Below are 14385 nucleotides of genomic sequence, written 5' to 3'. Positions count from 1 at the left end.
TAGGGGGGAGAACTACAGTGGACACTGCCACCTTGCCTGTGGTGACCCCCACCCCACCTTGTGATCCCTATGGGGCCGTTGTCTGACAAGCCCTTTCCTTGTTCTCCAGAGCCTTCCAGGACCTTGGGCTGTAGCCTGACCCCCTCTCCCCCCAAGATGCCCATGCCTGCTGATTCTAGCAACAGCTACTGGGGGTCCACAGGCCTGCAGTTCCGGAGGCGGAGGCTCAGAGCCCTGTGTAGTTTAGGGCCTGGCCTAGGGCAGGGACTGGCTACAGTGACAGCTCTGACAGCCCTGGAGGTGACCTCAGGCCCAAGCCCTCGAGCCCAAGGATGTCCAGGCCCAAAGCCAGCACCAGATCCAGCAACCAGACCCCCTGGCCTCCGATGCAGGCCACACCTGAACCCTATCACCCCAGCCCAGTCCCACCCCTAGTGTAATCCCCCACCTACTGCCAAGCTGGCCTGGACTGCGGGTCAAGGAGCCCCAGTGTGGTCGTGGGAGCTCCATGGGAATTCTGGCTCCATGGAACCCAGAGCATCTTGGGGGGGCGGGGTGTTGGGGGGGGGTCATAGGCTTGACATAGGAGAGACCCTTGTTGGTGGAGGGGAGTCGGGGATTGGGATCGCCAGCGGTAGGCACAAGAAAGAGCCCAGGCTAAGAGAGCCCAGGTCCCCAGCATTGGCCCAGGCGGAGGTGGCTGGAGTGGGGCCCCATCAGCTCTCTGGCCGGCCCTCCGGATGCCAGGGTGCAGCCAGGCCTCCCATCCCCAGTGAATTAGTGTGGCTCCTCGCCCACGCAGGGATGGGGTTAGCCAGTTCCCTTCTCTTGGGGCAGGATCCCCCAAAACCAAGCGAATCCTTTTCGACTCTCAGGTGTGCATAAATACGGTTTACTTCGCAGGCGACGTTGGTTCAATCAATTATGCGGCCGGCACGGCCTGCCTCCACGACTCTCTCCCAGCGCGGCCCCTCGGTCCCAGGTGCCCACCCCCGCGCTGCCCTCCACCCCTCCACCCGCGCTTTCAGGTCCGTGGTGACCGGCGGGCAGGGGAGGAAGCGGAAGCCGTATTTGCTCTCAGCCGTGCTCTGCACCGACAGCGCCACCATCGGGCAGCTCCGGTCCACGCTCTTCCGGCAAACCTGGGGGCGCGGAGCCTGAGAGGGGCGCGGCGCTGGCGGGGAGAGGGGAGGGGCTCCGCGGCCGGCGCAGGGCGGGGCAGGGGCAGAGGCCAGGGGGCGCGGGACGGCGCGCGCACTCACCCGGACCCTGTGCTCCGTCCTAGCCTGGCAGTCCTCGAGGCACAGCCCAGCGTCTGCGGGAACAGTTAGGGATGGGGCCGGGCCGCCCGCCCTCCGCGTCACGGCGCGCTCACCGGGGATGGCGGGCAGGAGCTCCGGCGCGAGGGTCTCGGCGGCCTCGGACGGCGCTGGCACCTCTCGCGAGCGGAAGATCTTGCCGGTGCTCAGCCGGGGGAGAAGGCCCCGCGTCCTGGGGGGGCGAGGGGGTCGTGAGATCCGGAGCCCGCCCGCGGGAAGGGCAGTCCTGGCGGGGAAGGGTCCTGGGGAGGCGGGAGGCCTGGGGGTGGTCTTGAATTACTAGGGGGCGAGCCTGGAGAGGACGGGACCTGGGGAGGTGGGTGGTGGTCCTGGACGGAAACCAGCCTGGGGAGCGGCCCCAGAGGGGACTGGACCTGAGGTAAGGGAATGGTCCTTTAACAGAGAGTCTGAGGAGACGGTTTTTGCAAGGGTGGGGCCTGGGAGGAAGTGGAGACCAAGGGACCCGCGGTACCCACCCGGGCCTCCGACGTCTGGCCCGGGCCTCCCGCACCCTGCCCGCGCGCGAGGGTTGAGGCCCGGGCCTCTGCTCGCAGGTGTCAGCCGCAGATTCGGCCTCTGAGAGCGGGAAGCGGTCTATGGACAAATCGGTGTTGTCCGCGAAGATCCTCGAGACGGGGGACACGCAGTGGGGGTCCCGATGCTCGCTCAAGACCTGCGGGGCGGCCGGGAGGGGCGCAGCGGTCACCCCCGTGCTGTGGGGCTCACGGTGCACTCCCCCTCCGACTGGGAAGCACACTGACCTCGCCCTTGGGGCTCAGGAGGAGAGTCACACATCCCCGTCTGGAGTGGAAGTGCACGGGCTCCTGGCCCAAGGTCGAGGGCAGCTGCCGCTTGGTGTTGCACGGCCCCTCGCCCCAAACCTGGTGGACATCAGGGGGCAGTGGGTGAGGAGCGGCGGGGGCCTGAGCGGGGACCACGGGGCTCGCGGGGAGCGGGGCGCACCGTGACGTGGTGCCGCGGCGCCAGCAGCGTGCCAGGCGGGAAGCGGTACATGCACACAGGGAAGTCGCGCACTCGCTGCTGCAGCGTCAGGCCGCCCAGGTCTGCAGTCTCCTCCAGCGACTGGTTCAGGACACGCACAAACCTCTCCCGGCCATTAACGGCCACGATCTTAAGGCAGGAACCCGTTGGGCTGGGGTGAAGAGCAGCGAGGGGAGGGGGGCTGTGCAGAGAGGCTTGGGCACCCCTCCACTGAGTCCTGGTAGGAGACCCACTCCTGCTGTGACCCCACGGAGTCACCCCCTCACCTCCAGCGGCACCCGGAATGCGGATGCTCGGGACCCACACAGGACTCCCTGGTCAGGACAGTCTTGCCAGGCTGGTCCTGGTGGGCTTTCCGGAGATCCAGGGAAAGGAGACCTGTTGGAAGGAGTACCTCCACATGGAGCATCCACTGTGGACGACTCCTGCGAGGCCAGACCTGCAGCACTCTGAGGGTGCCCTCGGGACAGGAGCAGCTCCGGGGGGCCGGTCCAGAGCAGGAGGGCTGGACCCTGGAGGCTGAGGGAAGCGGAGGGATAACTCCAAGTACGGGGGGGGGGGGGCAGATATTGGAGCCAGAGTGCATAGGCAGCAGCAGGGATCATCCAAGACCACCCTAACCCCTGGGGACAAGACTGAAGAGGCCTCAGCAGCCGTGCTCTGGGCTGTTGGGAAGACTAAGCTGTTGGGGGACACAGAGATCACAGCCTTGGGGGGGAACTGGGGAGACCACTCCACCTTTAGGCTGTGTCTGCATTTCCCTGCTGAAGTCCGAGGGTGCCTCTGTCAGGTCAGAAAAACTGGGGCCTGGCGTGCAGGTTGGGTGTCCCGACACCTTCCGAACGCGATAACGCTCAGCCAGCTGGTCGCTGCTGGAGTCGGAGTCCGCGCCCCCTGAGCTGCTAGTGCCCATCAAGGGCAGGGAACTCCACTCGACACTCTTGAGACGCTGTTCCATGCAATGTCTGCGCAGCTCTGAGCCCCACTCGTCCGACAGTGGGGCCTGTGGGGGTGGCAGGGGCCGTGGGTGCCTGTGGGCCACAGTCTACTCATCTGCTCGCTGCTGCTGGCTTTGGCTTTTAGACTCCAGCCCTGCGCCCATCTAGCCTCCCCAAGGTGCGTGGGGAACGCTGGGACCCAGCCTGGGGAAGAGGCTCCTGGAAGGACTGTGAGGGCTCAGGAGCCCTTTCTCTTCACTGTGAACCTCGTCCTACAGATGGGAGAACTGACCCTGGAAGGTGTTAAGTGACTTGTCCAGGGACACTAAGGGTAGAACTTGGACTCTGGTCCACATATGCCAAGGCATGCTCTCCCCCCTCGCCCCGCCCTGCACCCCTGGAGGAGTGCCTGACTAGCAGTTACTTTTGGTCTGAGTTGGACTCAATGTTGATGAAGAGGTTGGGATACCGCTGGGCAATGCTGTTCCAGTCCACATCCTCCAGCCGGAAACCCTGGTCAGGAAGCAACAGGCATGTGGCCCTCCCCTCCCACAGGGCTGCCAGCTGTGAAAGCACATGGGGGCCTTGCTTACCTCCCCAGTGGAGGGGCCCTGTTCACTCTCAGAGAGGTCGCTAAAGTCCATCAGGGTCTCTGCAGTTACCACCTGCATGGGGGAGTGGAGGCCAGTGGCAGGGGCGGGGGGAAAGAGCTTCTTTCCTTTGACCCCACCAGCACCAGAGGCACACACTTGCTGTGTGTCAGCTGCGCGGAGCCAGGGGGTTCCTCCCTGCCCCGCGGTCCTGAGGGGAGACAGGTTTTGCAGGCAGGCCAGCCCTCCCCCCCCCCAGCAAAAGGACCTGGAGGAGAAACACTGACTACCCAAGGGACGTCCGAGGAGGGTTGGGGAGTGGCCGTGGGAGGGTTAGGGTGGGCCGAGTCGGGCTTACCTCCACACTGCCGGTGGAAGACCGCAGTATGCGACCCACCCAGGAGTGGTGGGCCAGCTGCAGGAGGCAGGACTTCTGGAAGGCCTGCAGCTCAGCCTCCAGCTGCTGCATCATGGTCATGGTCTGCAGCAGACGCTCCTCCAGCTGGGACTTCTCCTGCTCCAGGATGGTGCATAGGTGGGCAGGGTCTTCTCCAGGCACCGACCCCCAAGGCCAACCCCTACCTGGCCCCTGATCCTCACCCCAGCTCGGGTCCCCTGCCCAACTCCCTGATCCCACCTGCCCTCACCAGCTGGGCCTGTTCCTTCTGCTCTTTCAACTGCAGAGTCAGCTTTTGCACCTGGTTCTGCAGGACCTTTTCCTGATTGCATGCACTCCTGGGGGAAGGGGCAATCTCAGTAGCCCCCACCTTGAGATCAGTAGCCAAGGAAGGGAGAAGGAGGGGCTCCTCTTCACTGACATGGGGGGCCCAAGGGCACTGAGTTCCAGTGGGCCAGGCCAGGTCTGGCTCTGAGAGGTCTGGGTTATAGGTGGGGTCTAGGTTCAGTGACTGTCGATGTGTTCAGAGTTAGGGTCTGGGCACGTTCACGATATATTCACTTTTTCAGGGTGAGGGTAGAGGGTCAGGGACCGGGTAAGGCCTAGAGTTAGAGGCAAGGGTCAGGGTAAGAATCAGCTGGAGTGTCGGTCAGGACCAGTGGTTGGAGATGGGGTCAGACGAAAATCAGTTCAGGCCAGGACAGAGGCTGGGTTGGGCTGGGGGGCTAGCGCTTTGCTGCTCACCTCTCAGGTGGAAGTCCAGCTACCTCGTGCAGGACGTGGCAGTGCCGGGCATCATGGTGGTTCTGGATGGCCCACCGCAGGGCCTGGATCTCTAGTTCCCGTTGACGCCACAGCAGCCGCAGGGTGCCAGGGTCCAGCGACTCAGGGGCCGACCTGCAATGCCAGCGATCAGGCCCTGCCCTCTGGGTGACCAGGCCCAAGTGGCTGACCAGCCCTCCTTCCCTCACTCCCTTACTGCAGGTTGACAGAGAAGACCACCCGTGTAGAGCTGGGCTTGGTGTCCTGTGGGCATGAGGGAGCCACTGGCTCTTGGGGTGTGCCAGCTGGAGGCTCCAGGTGGCCATTGACCGGCTCTTGGTCCACCAGGGATAAGGGAGCCTCTTTCTCAGCTTCTTTAGCCTCTTGGCAAGACTCAGAGGCCATTCTCGATGTTCCTGGGGGAGCTGAGAGGGATGGTGTGGCTGTCATCCTTGTGTCCTACGTGTGGATACCCCTGTAGAGTTCTCCTCAGATGGCCATGAGCGTGTGCCTATGTCTGACAGCCCTAGACAGTACCACTCCAAAGAGGTCTGTGTGCGTGTGCGCACGCACCCCATGGGACACCAGCCTGCTCATCACATGTCTGCCCGTATTTGTGTTTCTGACCAGGACAAGGCAGCAGGTCACCCCCCACCCCAGGCAACATGTCACCTGAATGTTTGCACATTTCCTGTTCTCTTCCCCCTGACACCCTTGTCTTCTAGGACCTGAGGTCCTGTCCCTCAACCTACACAGGCGTCCCCAGAGGGAATGGTCCTTTGCCTGTGATGCTCCCAGGCCCAGGGCCTTACCCCCAACACTCACCTGAGGCCTAGGGAAAGAAAGGCTCTAGAGTGTTGCCATGGATACCAGCACCCAGAAGGGGAGGGGCTGTTTGTTACAGGGGTGGGGGGGCTTCAGGGAAACCCCAGAACAGGGCCCTGAGTGAGCCTTGGGCCCACCTCCAGACCCAGACTGAAGGAGGACCTCTGAAACACTGGGTTGTTGCCCAGCTGGCCTTAGCAGGCCCAGGGAACCCTGGAGTGACCAGCTTGGCCTGCCATGGTCACATACTCAGTCTGCCACCCCCAACCAAGCTTGCGGAGGCCCCCACAGTCCCTCCCCAGCCTGACGGTGGCAGCCGGCAGGTAGGGGAGGCATTGCTGCCCTGTGTATGGGGGCTTACCGGACTCTATCCAGCAGTGAGCCCCTCCTGAGTGCTTCCCACAGCATCTTTGCCCTCAGAGGCTGATGCCCACCTACCTACCCCAAGCTGGAAGCCTCTCCTTCCCCGTCTGTCTCCACCACCTGTGACACTCTCATAACTATGACAACAGTTCCCTCTGCCCCAGAACAAAAATGAGACACCAGACCTGACACACAGACCAACGTCCTCCAGCCTTCACCCCCACCCCACCCTACTTTCATTCATTCGTTAAGACTCTCAACTTTGCTTTCTTGTAGGACGTCCTGGGCTGGGGAGCATACAGGAAGGTAGGAGGACCCCCCCACGGACCACTGTGAGGAAGCAGAGCAGGCTCTGAATGCCTGCTCCACAGACAGCATTGAGGCTGTGAGGGACCCTGGCTGCTGAGCTGCCTCGCGTTCTGCCAGGCAGGTGCCTGCGTGTGTCCACAACTCGAGGGGCACTGGGCCCCACTGGGGGCAGGAAGGGGTGGGGTAAAAGAGCCCAGGGTCTTTGTCTTGCTTTATCCCCAGCAGCTTCAGGGCAGCCTTCTCCCCAACCAGAACCGTCAGCCTGGCTGCAGCCAGAAATGGTAAGCGGCCCGCCACCTCCAGCCCCGCAGCGCCATCGCCCTCCTGCGGGGGCTCCCAGCTCCCGACCCCTGTCCGTCCCGACGACGGGCCCTGAGGGAGTCGGGTCGGTGGGGCCCTGGCTTTGGGGGTCGCGTCTGCCCCTCTGGGTGCAGAGGCTACGGGGTCCTAGGCCGGTGCCCCCACCCTAGGCAAGAGACTCATCGGACTGGAAGGCTTCTGAGGAAGTCGGCCCGGGAGCGGAGCCAGACACCTGTCCCACGCGCCGCCAGCGGGCCGGGGACGCGCTTCCGCGTAGTTCGCGGTCTTCAGGCGTGCGTGGACGAGGCTCGGCCCGCCCCTCCGCGCAGCCGAGCTCCGCCCACACCTGGGCGCCGCCGGGGGCGGGGCGGGCGGGGAGCCAATGGGAGGGGCGGGGCGCAGGAGGGGTAGCCAATGGGCGTTGGCGCAGGGCGGGCGGGGCGACCCTGGAAGCCAATAGAGGGGGGCGGGGCGGGGCGCTCGGGCTTCGGGCCAATGGAGTGGCGAGCCGGGGCTCGCCTGCTGCGCTGGAGGCGGCAGGTTGCGGCGGCGCCGGGCGCCGGGCAGCAGCCAGTTCGAGTCTGGGTCCCGGAGGCCAGCGAGCGCCCAGGTGAGCCGCGCAGGGTCCCAGGTCCTCCTGCGTGCGGGGCGCGGCCTCGGGCGGAAACTCCGATGGAGGGACGCGAGCTGGGCCGCCGTGGGGGCCGCGCCGCACCTGCAGCGGCTCCGCGGGAGCGACGGCGGCCTGGGGGGCGAGCGCAGCGGCTGGCGGGAGCGAGAAGTGGGCTGCCCGCGCTGGCGAGGGTCGCCCAGGCGCGGTTCCGTAGCTCCAAAGGGCCGAGGTCTGAGTCGCGGGGGAGGGGGCGTTCCCATGGTAGCGGGAAGCCGTGATTTCGTGAGGGCGCCCTTGGGTGCCTGAGGACGGCGTCCCGTGGGAGGGGCAGTGCCCTTCGAGCCAGGTGACTGGGGAGGCAGGAAGTTCTGCATCTGGTTAATGATTCGCCTTGTTCCGGGAGTGGGGCGAGAGGAGGCTGGGAAGTGGGGGAGCTGCACAGTGCTCCTGGAGGACGCACTGATTACCCATTGGGAGGGCTGGTCTTGACTACCTCCACCCCAACAATGTATGGTACGTGTGGGGCCAGGCACGGGAGAGCAGGACTGATGTGGGGGGAGGGGCGGGCAGTAGCCCTGAGCCACTTCTGGGGGTGAGGAGAGGAGGGGCCGGGCTGTGGTGGGGCCAGGCAGGGCCTGACCCTGTGGCCTTTGTCCTCCCTGAAGGACAGGAATGCTCTCTGGGCTAGCAGCGATGGAGCTGAAGGTGTGGGTGGATGGCATACAGCGCGTGGTCTGTGGGGTCTCTGAGCAAACCACCTGTCAGGAAGTGGTCATCGCACTAGCCCAAGCAATAGGTGAGTCCTTTCAGGCAGAGATGGCCTAGCAGGTGCACCTGCGGTGGGGCCTGGTCCTCGGGCCCCTTCCCCCAGCGAGGGTGGAGCTGGCTGCTGATCCCTCTTGCCCTCCCCTAACTTCTCAAGCCAGGTGGATGGCGGGGGGTGGGGGGGCGCGGGCACAGGCTGACCTGTCTCCTTCTACCCCAGGCCAGACGGGCCGCTTTGTGCTCGTGCAGCGTCTCAGGGAAAAGGAACGGCAGCTGCTGCCCCAGGAGTGTCCAGTGGGTGCCCAGGCTACCTGTGGACAGTTTGCCAGTGATGTCCAGTTTGTCCTGAGGCGGACAGGGCCCAGCCTCGCTGGGAGGCCTTCCTCAGACAGCTGCCCACCTCCTGAGCGCTGCCCAGTCCGTGCCAGCCTCCCCCCGAAGCCACGGCCAGCCGTGGGCCACGAGCAGCACAGAGCACTGACCTTCAGCCTGGGGTGCCCCGGGCTGGCCCCCAGCCCTGCGCTGCCTGAGCCTGTGGCCCCCGTAGCACCAATCCCAGGCTCCTGTGCAGACCTGCAGGGCCTGGAGCGAAGGGTGCGAAGGAACGCCGTGGAGCTGGGTCAGGAGGCCTTCTGGGAGCAGGAGCTGCGGCGGGAGCAGGCACGGGAGCGTGAGGGGCAGGCACGCCTGCAAGCCCTGAGCGCAGCCACTGCCGAGCACGCCGCCCGGCTACAGGCCCTGGATGCCCAGGCCCGTGCCCTGGAGGCTGAACTACATCTGGCCTCAGAGGCCCCTGGGCCCCCCTCACCCACAGCATCTGCAACTGAACGCCTGCGCCAGGACCTGGCTGCCCAGGAACGGCAGAGTGCAGAGGTGCAAGGCAGCCTGGCCCTGGTGAGCAGGGCCCTGGAGGCCGCTGAGCACGCCCTGCAGGTAAGCCCACAGGCCCCCAAGCCCCTGCTGATGTCCCCAATGTGGGCAGATTTGGGGGTTGGTCTCAGGGGAGAGCATGAGGCCATGGAGCTCTGTGGCTGTGTCCCCTGAGGGCTCCATGTGCCCCAGGCCCAAGCCCAGGAACTTGAGGAGCTGAACCGGGAGCTCCGTCAGTGTAACCTGCAGCAGTTCATCCAGCAGACGGGGGCTGCACTGCCACCAACCCCTCGGCCAGACAGGGGCCCCCTCAGCACACAGGTCAGAGTGGCTCTGCAGGGAGGCCGGGTGGGTGGGAGGTCTGGCCAGCTCCAAGCTGACCTACTCTCCCCATAGGATCTTCTGCCTCCAGCCAGAGAAGAGCCCCTCACGAGAACCCCTCAGAATCCTGCTCTAGTGTCCGGCCTGAGCCCAGAGAGTACGTCTGTCTTCCCCACTTTGGGTGGGACACGGTCTTCCTGGGGCCTCCTCAGTCCCTTCAGCCTGTGCCCTCCCCACAGTTGCCCCAATGAGGCAGAACTCCTGGAGGTAGCAGCTCTTGGCCCAGAATGGATGTCCACTGCCAGCCCAGCCCTGGGCTCCAATGACACGAGCGAGGGCAGCCAAGGCCAGCCCGACCTGGACAACGGAGAGTTGGCGGTCGCAGAGGATTCATTCCCCCGTGCAGTGGGGAGCCCTGGTGCCCTGGGCCTGAGACAGAACACCTCAGAGCCCTGGGGTTTCCGCTCTGGGGGGCAAGGGGAGGCTGAGGACACTTGCCCTAGTCCTTGCCAAGTCTGCCAAACCCCCTGGAGAAGCAGGGGGGCATGACCAGCTCAGAATTTGCTACGCCCCAAAGGCCATGGCTCCTTATTGGGGGTGGGAGATGTGTGGACACTGCTGTACCTGTGGGTGTGTGCTTGCGTGTGGGAGGTACCCTTCCTGGTGCCTGCGTGCACACACTGGCATGCCGCCTCCGCTACCCCACCCTGAAACCTCAATAAACTGCCCAGAATGGCTTAAGTGTGTCCTGAGGCCATACCGAACAGGGTCTGTGGGCCCTAAAACTTGAGACCAGCCAGGGTCACTGGGGAGTACCGCAAGCTACCTGGGGCTGGCCACAACCAGGGCTCTTGAGAAGGGGGTCTCCCAGGGACCAGTGGTCAGTTGGGCCCAAAGTTGGGACTTGTAGGGTCTCACGTTTCCAACTGCTGCGCCCATCCACCTCTCTCCTGCCTGGTTCCTGGGTCGAGAGTTGGACAGTATGGGGCCTTACAGCAGCCTCAGCCCTGGTCTGGGTGTCTGTGTGGACCCCTCTCCTGCCTGGTTCCCCTCCTCTGGCCTACTCCTCACCAGTAGCAGGAACTGCCACCCCACTGGGATGGCTCCTGGACATGAGGACTCAAGGACATGCCAGACCTGCCTATCAGGTTTACTGAGATTTACTGAGAGCTTGTGGGGGCAGGTCCCCAGGCTCCTGGTCGGCCAGGACCAAGGAGCTTTGTAGGCCCCATGAGGGTGCGGCTGCCCAGCCTTCCAACAGGCCCCCTCTGCTTCTCAGGTGGGTGTGAAGCCTCTGCTGTGCCCACAGCCTCGAAATTAGGGCAGAGTGTGTCCAAATTGCAGTCCTGGTGCTGGTCCGGGGTGCTACAGGTCCCACCTGTGAGCACTGCAGCTGGATTGGAGCTCTCTGATGGTCAGAACCCAGGGGCTCGGTGCAACCATGGGTACTGGGGAACAGGAGACCGAGGCATCCTCGATGATGGGGGTCTTTGTGCTGAGTTTAGGGGTCGGCAACTTCGGGATGGACTCAGCCTTCTGGAGTGGCCCCTGAGCTGGGCCTGGTGTTCCCCAGTTCTTTTGGGGCAGACCATAGGGGACATGAAGTCCTGAGTACAAGGAGCAGGGAAGCCACCAAGAGGCAACACCACCAAGAGCAGCTGCGGGGGAGGGGGAGTAACTAGGACTGGATACTTCCTGCCCAAGATGGAACAGGACAGGGAGGGACAACTGGACAGGCAGCAGCAGGGGACTTCTGGCCCAGGCTCCTCACTCTGAAGCCCCCAGCACTATCCAGCTCCTTACCTACGCTCCCACCTGAGCCCACGGTCTACCTCACAGCAGCCCATTCCAGACAGAGCCAAGTGCACGGTCACATGAGGTATAGCCTGGAATGCAAATGCTGATCGTGTTGTGCCCTGGGTGGGAGGGCAGGAGCTACGGGCAGTCACCACCAGGTCCAGGGGCCTGTGCTCCCCACCCACAGCCCTCACCTGTGCTCAGGAGGGTTGGTTGTACCTCTGGTGCACCTGCTCTGAGCCCCAGCACAGGGTCATCTCCCGAGCCGAGCACACTGGCCAGCACAGGGCAAAGCCAGGTGCTGCCTGGGCATGAGCCCACGCCCTCCTGGTCTCTGTGCTTCCCCCCCCCCAAAGGGAAGCAGTCCCAGTGCCGGCAGAGCTCGCACGCCCCTGGTCTCCTGCTTCTGTTTTCAGGGAACCCCTGTTGCTTCTGAAGACATCACCAGGGACCTGTCCCTGGTCTGCTACTGGCTGAGAAAGCTGAGCCCACTCTCCGCCTCGGAAGGGTCCTCAGGTAGCCACTGTGCTCTAGGGTGGGAAAGGGGACAGAACCTTCCTCCTCTGTGGCTGTTCCAGGTGGACAACATCCCACATCCCCAAAAGTCGCCAGAGGGGCTTCAAATCAGTAAGCAAACGTTGGAGTTGCTGAAAAGTTTACTTTGGAGCTTTAAACTGCACTTTGAAAACAATGATGTGAGCTATGCTGAGCTAAGGAGAGGCCCAGCTCCCCCCCCCAACATACACACACATCCAGTCCATGGCAGGGCAGGACCAAGCCAGGTCAGGCCAGCTCCCAAGGCGAGGTGAGACAGGACCCTGCTTGCTGTAAGTATAGAGGCAGGCTTCATCACTGTCTCTGCAGGGCCAGGCTGTGTTTGGGGATGGCACTGGACCTGACCTCAGAGTTCCTGCTCACCCCCAGTGAAAAAGAACTCTTGTGCACTGGCCGAGAACACTGGGGCTCACTGGGGGTCACCCACAGCAAGCCACTGCCCATCAACTGCACTGGTTCTCAACCCCAAGGCCACCCACAGCCTCCCTGTCACCCGCAGAACCTGCCCTGCCAAGCCTGCTGGGTGTGACCCTCAGTACGCCACAGTGACCTTTAGGACAGGGTCCTTCCAAAGGGGAGCCCAAGTCCAGGCAAGGCCTCAACTAAGATTGCCTCTCCCTCACGCTGCTCTGACAACCGCAGACCCAGCTCCGGCCATCAACCCCCACTGTCTGGGAGAGGAGGCAGGGCCTGCTGCAGGCATCCTGGCCCCTGCAGGCCTGGAGGCTGCTCTGGGCATGCTCCCCGACCAGCAGAACTTCACAGCGGATTGAGAACCCCAGCAGAGAAAGTAGGCCCCGCAGACAAGCTGGGGGCTCTGCCAGGTGCCCCCACCTCTGGGAGGGCATGTCGCTGGGCACCACTGGGCACCACAAGTGGGTCCTCGGCATTCTGACTCCTTTAGTGGCCTTGTTGAAGTGGCAGAAATGCATAGAAAAGCCAATCCGTCACCATCTTCCCTAAGAAAGTTCCCAGAGGCAGGTAGTAGGGCTCCGACCCTGAGGGCCAAGGGTCTGACCACGACACCAGCGCCTGCCCAGGGCTGCCCTCAGCTCGACAACACTCAGAAGACCGTCCCAGCAAGTCTGCACATCCTGGCACCTGAGACACACAAGAAAAAGAAAGTTCCCTCCAAGGGCGCATCTGGCCCAACCTGAGCCCTCTCGTGCGGAGGGCTGTGAAGCCCCACGACGTTTCCCCTTCCTCCCCACCCCCCTGCGGAGCGCAGACAGGCAGACCCGGTCCACAGGGGCGCCCTCGCCTCTCCCCACCTTGGTGCTCGCCCTCCCACCTGGTCTGGCTGTCCCCTGCCCGACACAGCAGGGTCACAGAGGAGCCGGGGCGGTCGCGCTGCCCAGGGACAGATCAGCCGCTGTCACACGCACAGTGGGTCCGGAGCAGCGCAGTGTGCGGTGGGCAGTGGCTGCCCTGCGCCTGGAGGGACCACCGGGTGGGCGGAGGGGCCGTCCCCTACCCCCGACCCCTCTTTCCCCTCCAACTTGTGCGTCCGAGCCCCACCGCCCCAGCCCGGCCAGAGCCCCCGCCCGCCGGTCTGGGACCCCTCGCGCGTCACCTGCAACCGCGGCGCGGGGCCGTCGCCGGCTCTCAGCCCAAATTCGGCGGCGGCCGTGGGCCCCTGGCGCCCCCGACCGGCCCCCGAACGCCCCACGCCCGGCGCCCGGCCCGCGCCCCGCGCCCGACCCGTATGCAAATACGCGGGTCTCGCAGCCAATGGCAGGCCGGGCCGGGCCCGCCCTGCTGCGTCCCAGCCAGTGGGCGCGAGATGGGGGCGGGTCGCCACGCCCACCGCCGCGCGGCCCCTCGCGGGCGCGGCCGGCGCGTTCCTTTCCGCACGTCGGCCTCGGGGCGGGGCCGCCACCTGCCGGGCGGGGCCTGCGGGCGCCGCGTTGCTACTGTGCGGGGCGGCTCCCCCGCCGGCCGGGGCGGGTGGTACGGCCCGAGGCGCTCCCCCGCCCACGCGGTGGGTCCGCAGCTCCCGGGAACGCGCCGGGCTGGGGTGCACGTAGCCCGGCCGCGCCCTCGGGACGCACGTGGGGCCCGCGCTGCCCGCGGCTCCTGCCGAGCTCTGTGGCTGGCGGGCGGGGGTCCCGCGGTCCTCCGGTGGGATCTGTCGCCTTGAAAGGCTCGGAGTCCGAGTCCGGGGGGGACACGGCGCAAGGCGCAGGCACATCGGTGGTTTACCTGGAGTTATTGACTCCTGGGTGGTGCCCCAAGACGGCAGCCGAGGGAGATTTGGCCCTGGGCCCCTTCCCTTCACACTCCCCTCCCCGCCTCCATGGCCAAGGGAACCCCTGAGGCAGAATCAGGGGTCATGCGGACCCCTAATGGGGCAGAGAGATGCTTGCTCCCCTTTTGTTCCTGACACTCCTCTTATGAGGGGTCCTCATGAGCCCTCTGTGCCCTTCCGAAGTAAGCCAGAGCTCCCCACTTTCCCTTGCCTCGCTCAGTCTCCTGTATCTGCCTCAGACCCTGGCCCTCCCCAGAGGACCTTACTCACCTGGCTCCAGGCAGCTTCGAAGGAGCCCTCTGCTCCTCACTGCCCAGGGGCTGTGCCCTCAGCCTCAGCCACCCTGGTCCCTGGTGGTTCTTCTGTGGGAGAACGTCCTACCCTCTACCCCACCCGTTCCTCGTTTTCCCT

At 64.8% G+C, this 14385-nt stretch overlaps 3 protein-coding genes across 5 annotated transcripts in view; 2 read left to right on the top strand and 1 right to left on the bottom strand.

The window, feature by feature from the left end:
- The window catches only part of LRRC56 (leucine rich repeat containing 56), a 19028-nt gene extending 18128 nt beyond the window's left edge, over window positions 1-900 (top strand). For all 3 annotated transcript variants that reach the window (XM_008699599.2, XM_008699596.2, XM_008699598.2), the window contains one exon: window positions 110-900. In XM_008699599.2, coding sequence (XP_008697821.1) covers window positions 110-435 — 326 coding nt within the window. In that variant the 3' untranslated portion in view covers window positions 436-900. The remainder of the gene's footprint in view (window positions 1-109) is intronic.
- LMNTD2 (lamin tail domain containing 2) lies at window positions 880-7072 on the bottom strand. Its single transcript, XM_040638803.1, has 12 exons — window positions 6971-7072; window positions 4991-5433; window positions 4497-4584; window positions 4208-4363; window positions 3853-3924; window positions 3684-3772; window positions 2976-3352; window positions 2588-2921; window positions 2283-2472; window positions 2081-2200; window positions 1796-1992; window positions 880-1491 (listed from the first exon to the last, which is right to left on the bottom strand). Exons 1-12 carry the CDS (start codon window positions 6986-6988, stop codon window positions 915-917), a joined length of 2661 nt encoding a protein of 886 aa, XP_040494737.1. The 5' UTR covers window positions 6989-7072; the 3' UTR covers window positions 880-914.
- Window positions 7073-7287: 215 nt separating this feature from the next.
- Window positions 7288-10111, top strand: RASSF7 (Ras association domain family member 7). Its single transcript, XM_040639744.1, is given in 8 exon segments — window positions 7288-7415; window positions 8084-8214; window positions 8404-9116; window positions 9246-9374; window positions 9450-9483; window positions 9486-9531; window positions 9614-9665; window positions 9667-10111. Coding segments are annotated over 7 exon segments (1239 nt in total). The 5' UTR covers window positions 7288-7415; window positions 8084-8090; the 3' UTR covers window positions 9808-10111.
- The last annotated feature ends 4274 nt before the right edge of the window (window positions 10112-14385 follow it).

This window comes from Ursus maritimus, unplaced genomic scaffold, assembly GCF_017311325.1.
Source record: "Ursus maritimus isolate PB19 unplaced genomic scaffold, ASM1731132v1 scaffold_23, whole genome shotgun sequence".
Classification (NCBI taxonomy): Eukaryota; Metazoa; Chordata; class Mammalia; order Carnivora; family Ursidae; genus Ursus; species Ursus maritimus.
The sequence above is the reverse complement of the archived record's forward strand: the minus strand, read 5'-3'. Positions and strand labels throughout refer to the sequence as shown.

Coding starts and splice junctions, on each gene's coding strand:
- LMNTD2 (XM_040638803.1), bottom strand. Junction 4,364..4,496: donor AGAAGGAACAGGCCCAGCTG/GTGAGGGCAGGT, acceptor ATCCTGGAGCAG/GAGAAGTCCCAGCTGGAGGA. Junction 2,473..2,587: donor CATTCCGGGTGCCGCTGGAG/GTGAGGGGGTGA, acceptor TCTTCACCCCAG/CCCAACGGGTTCCTGCCTTA.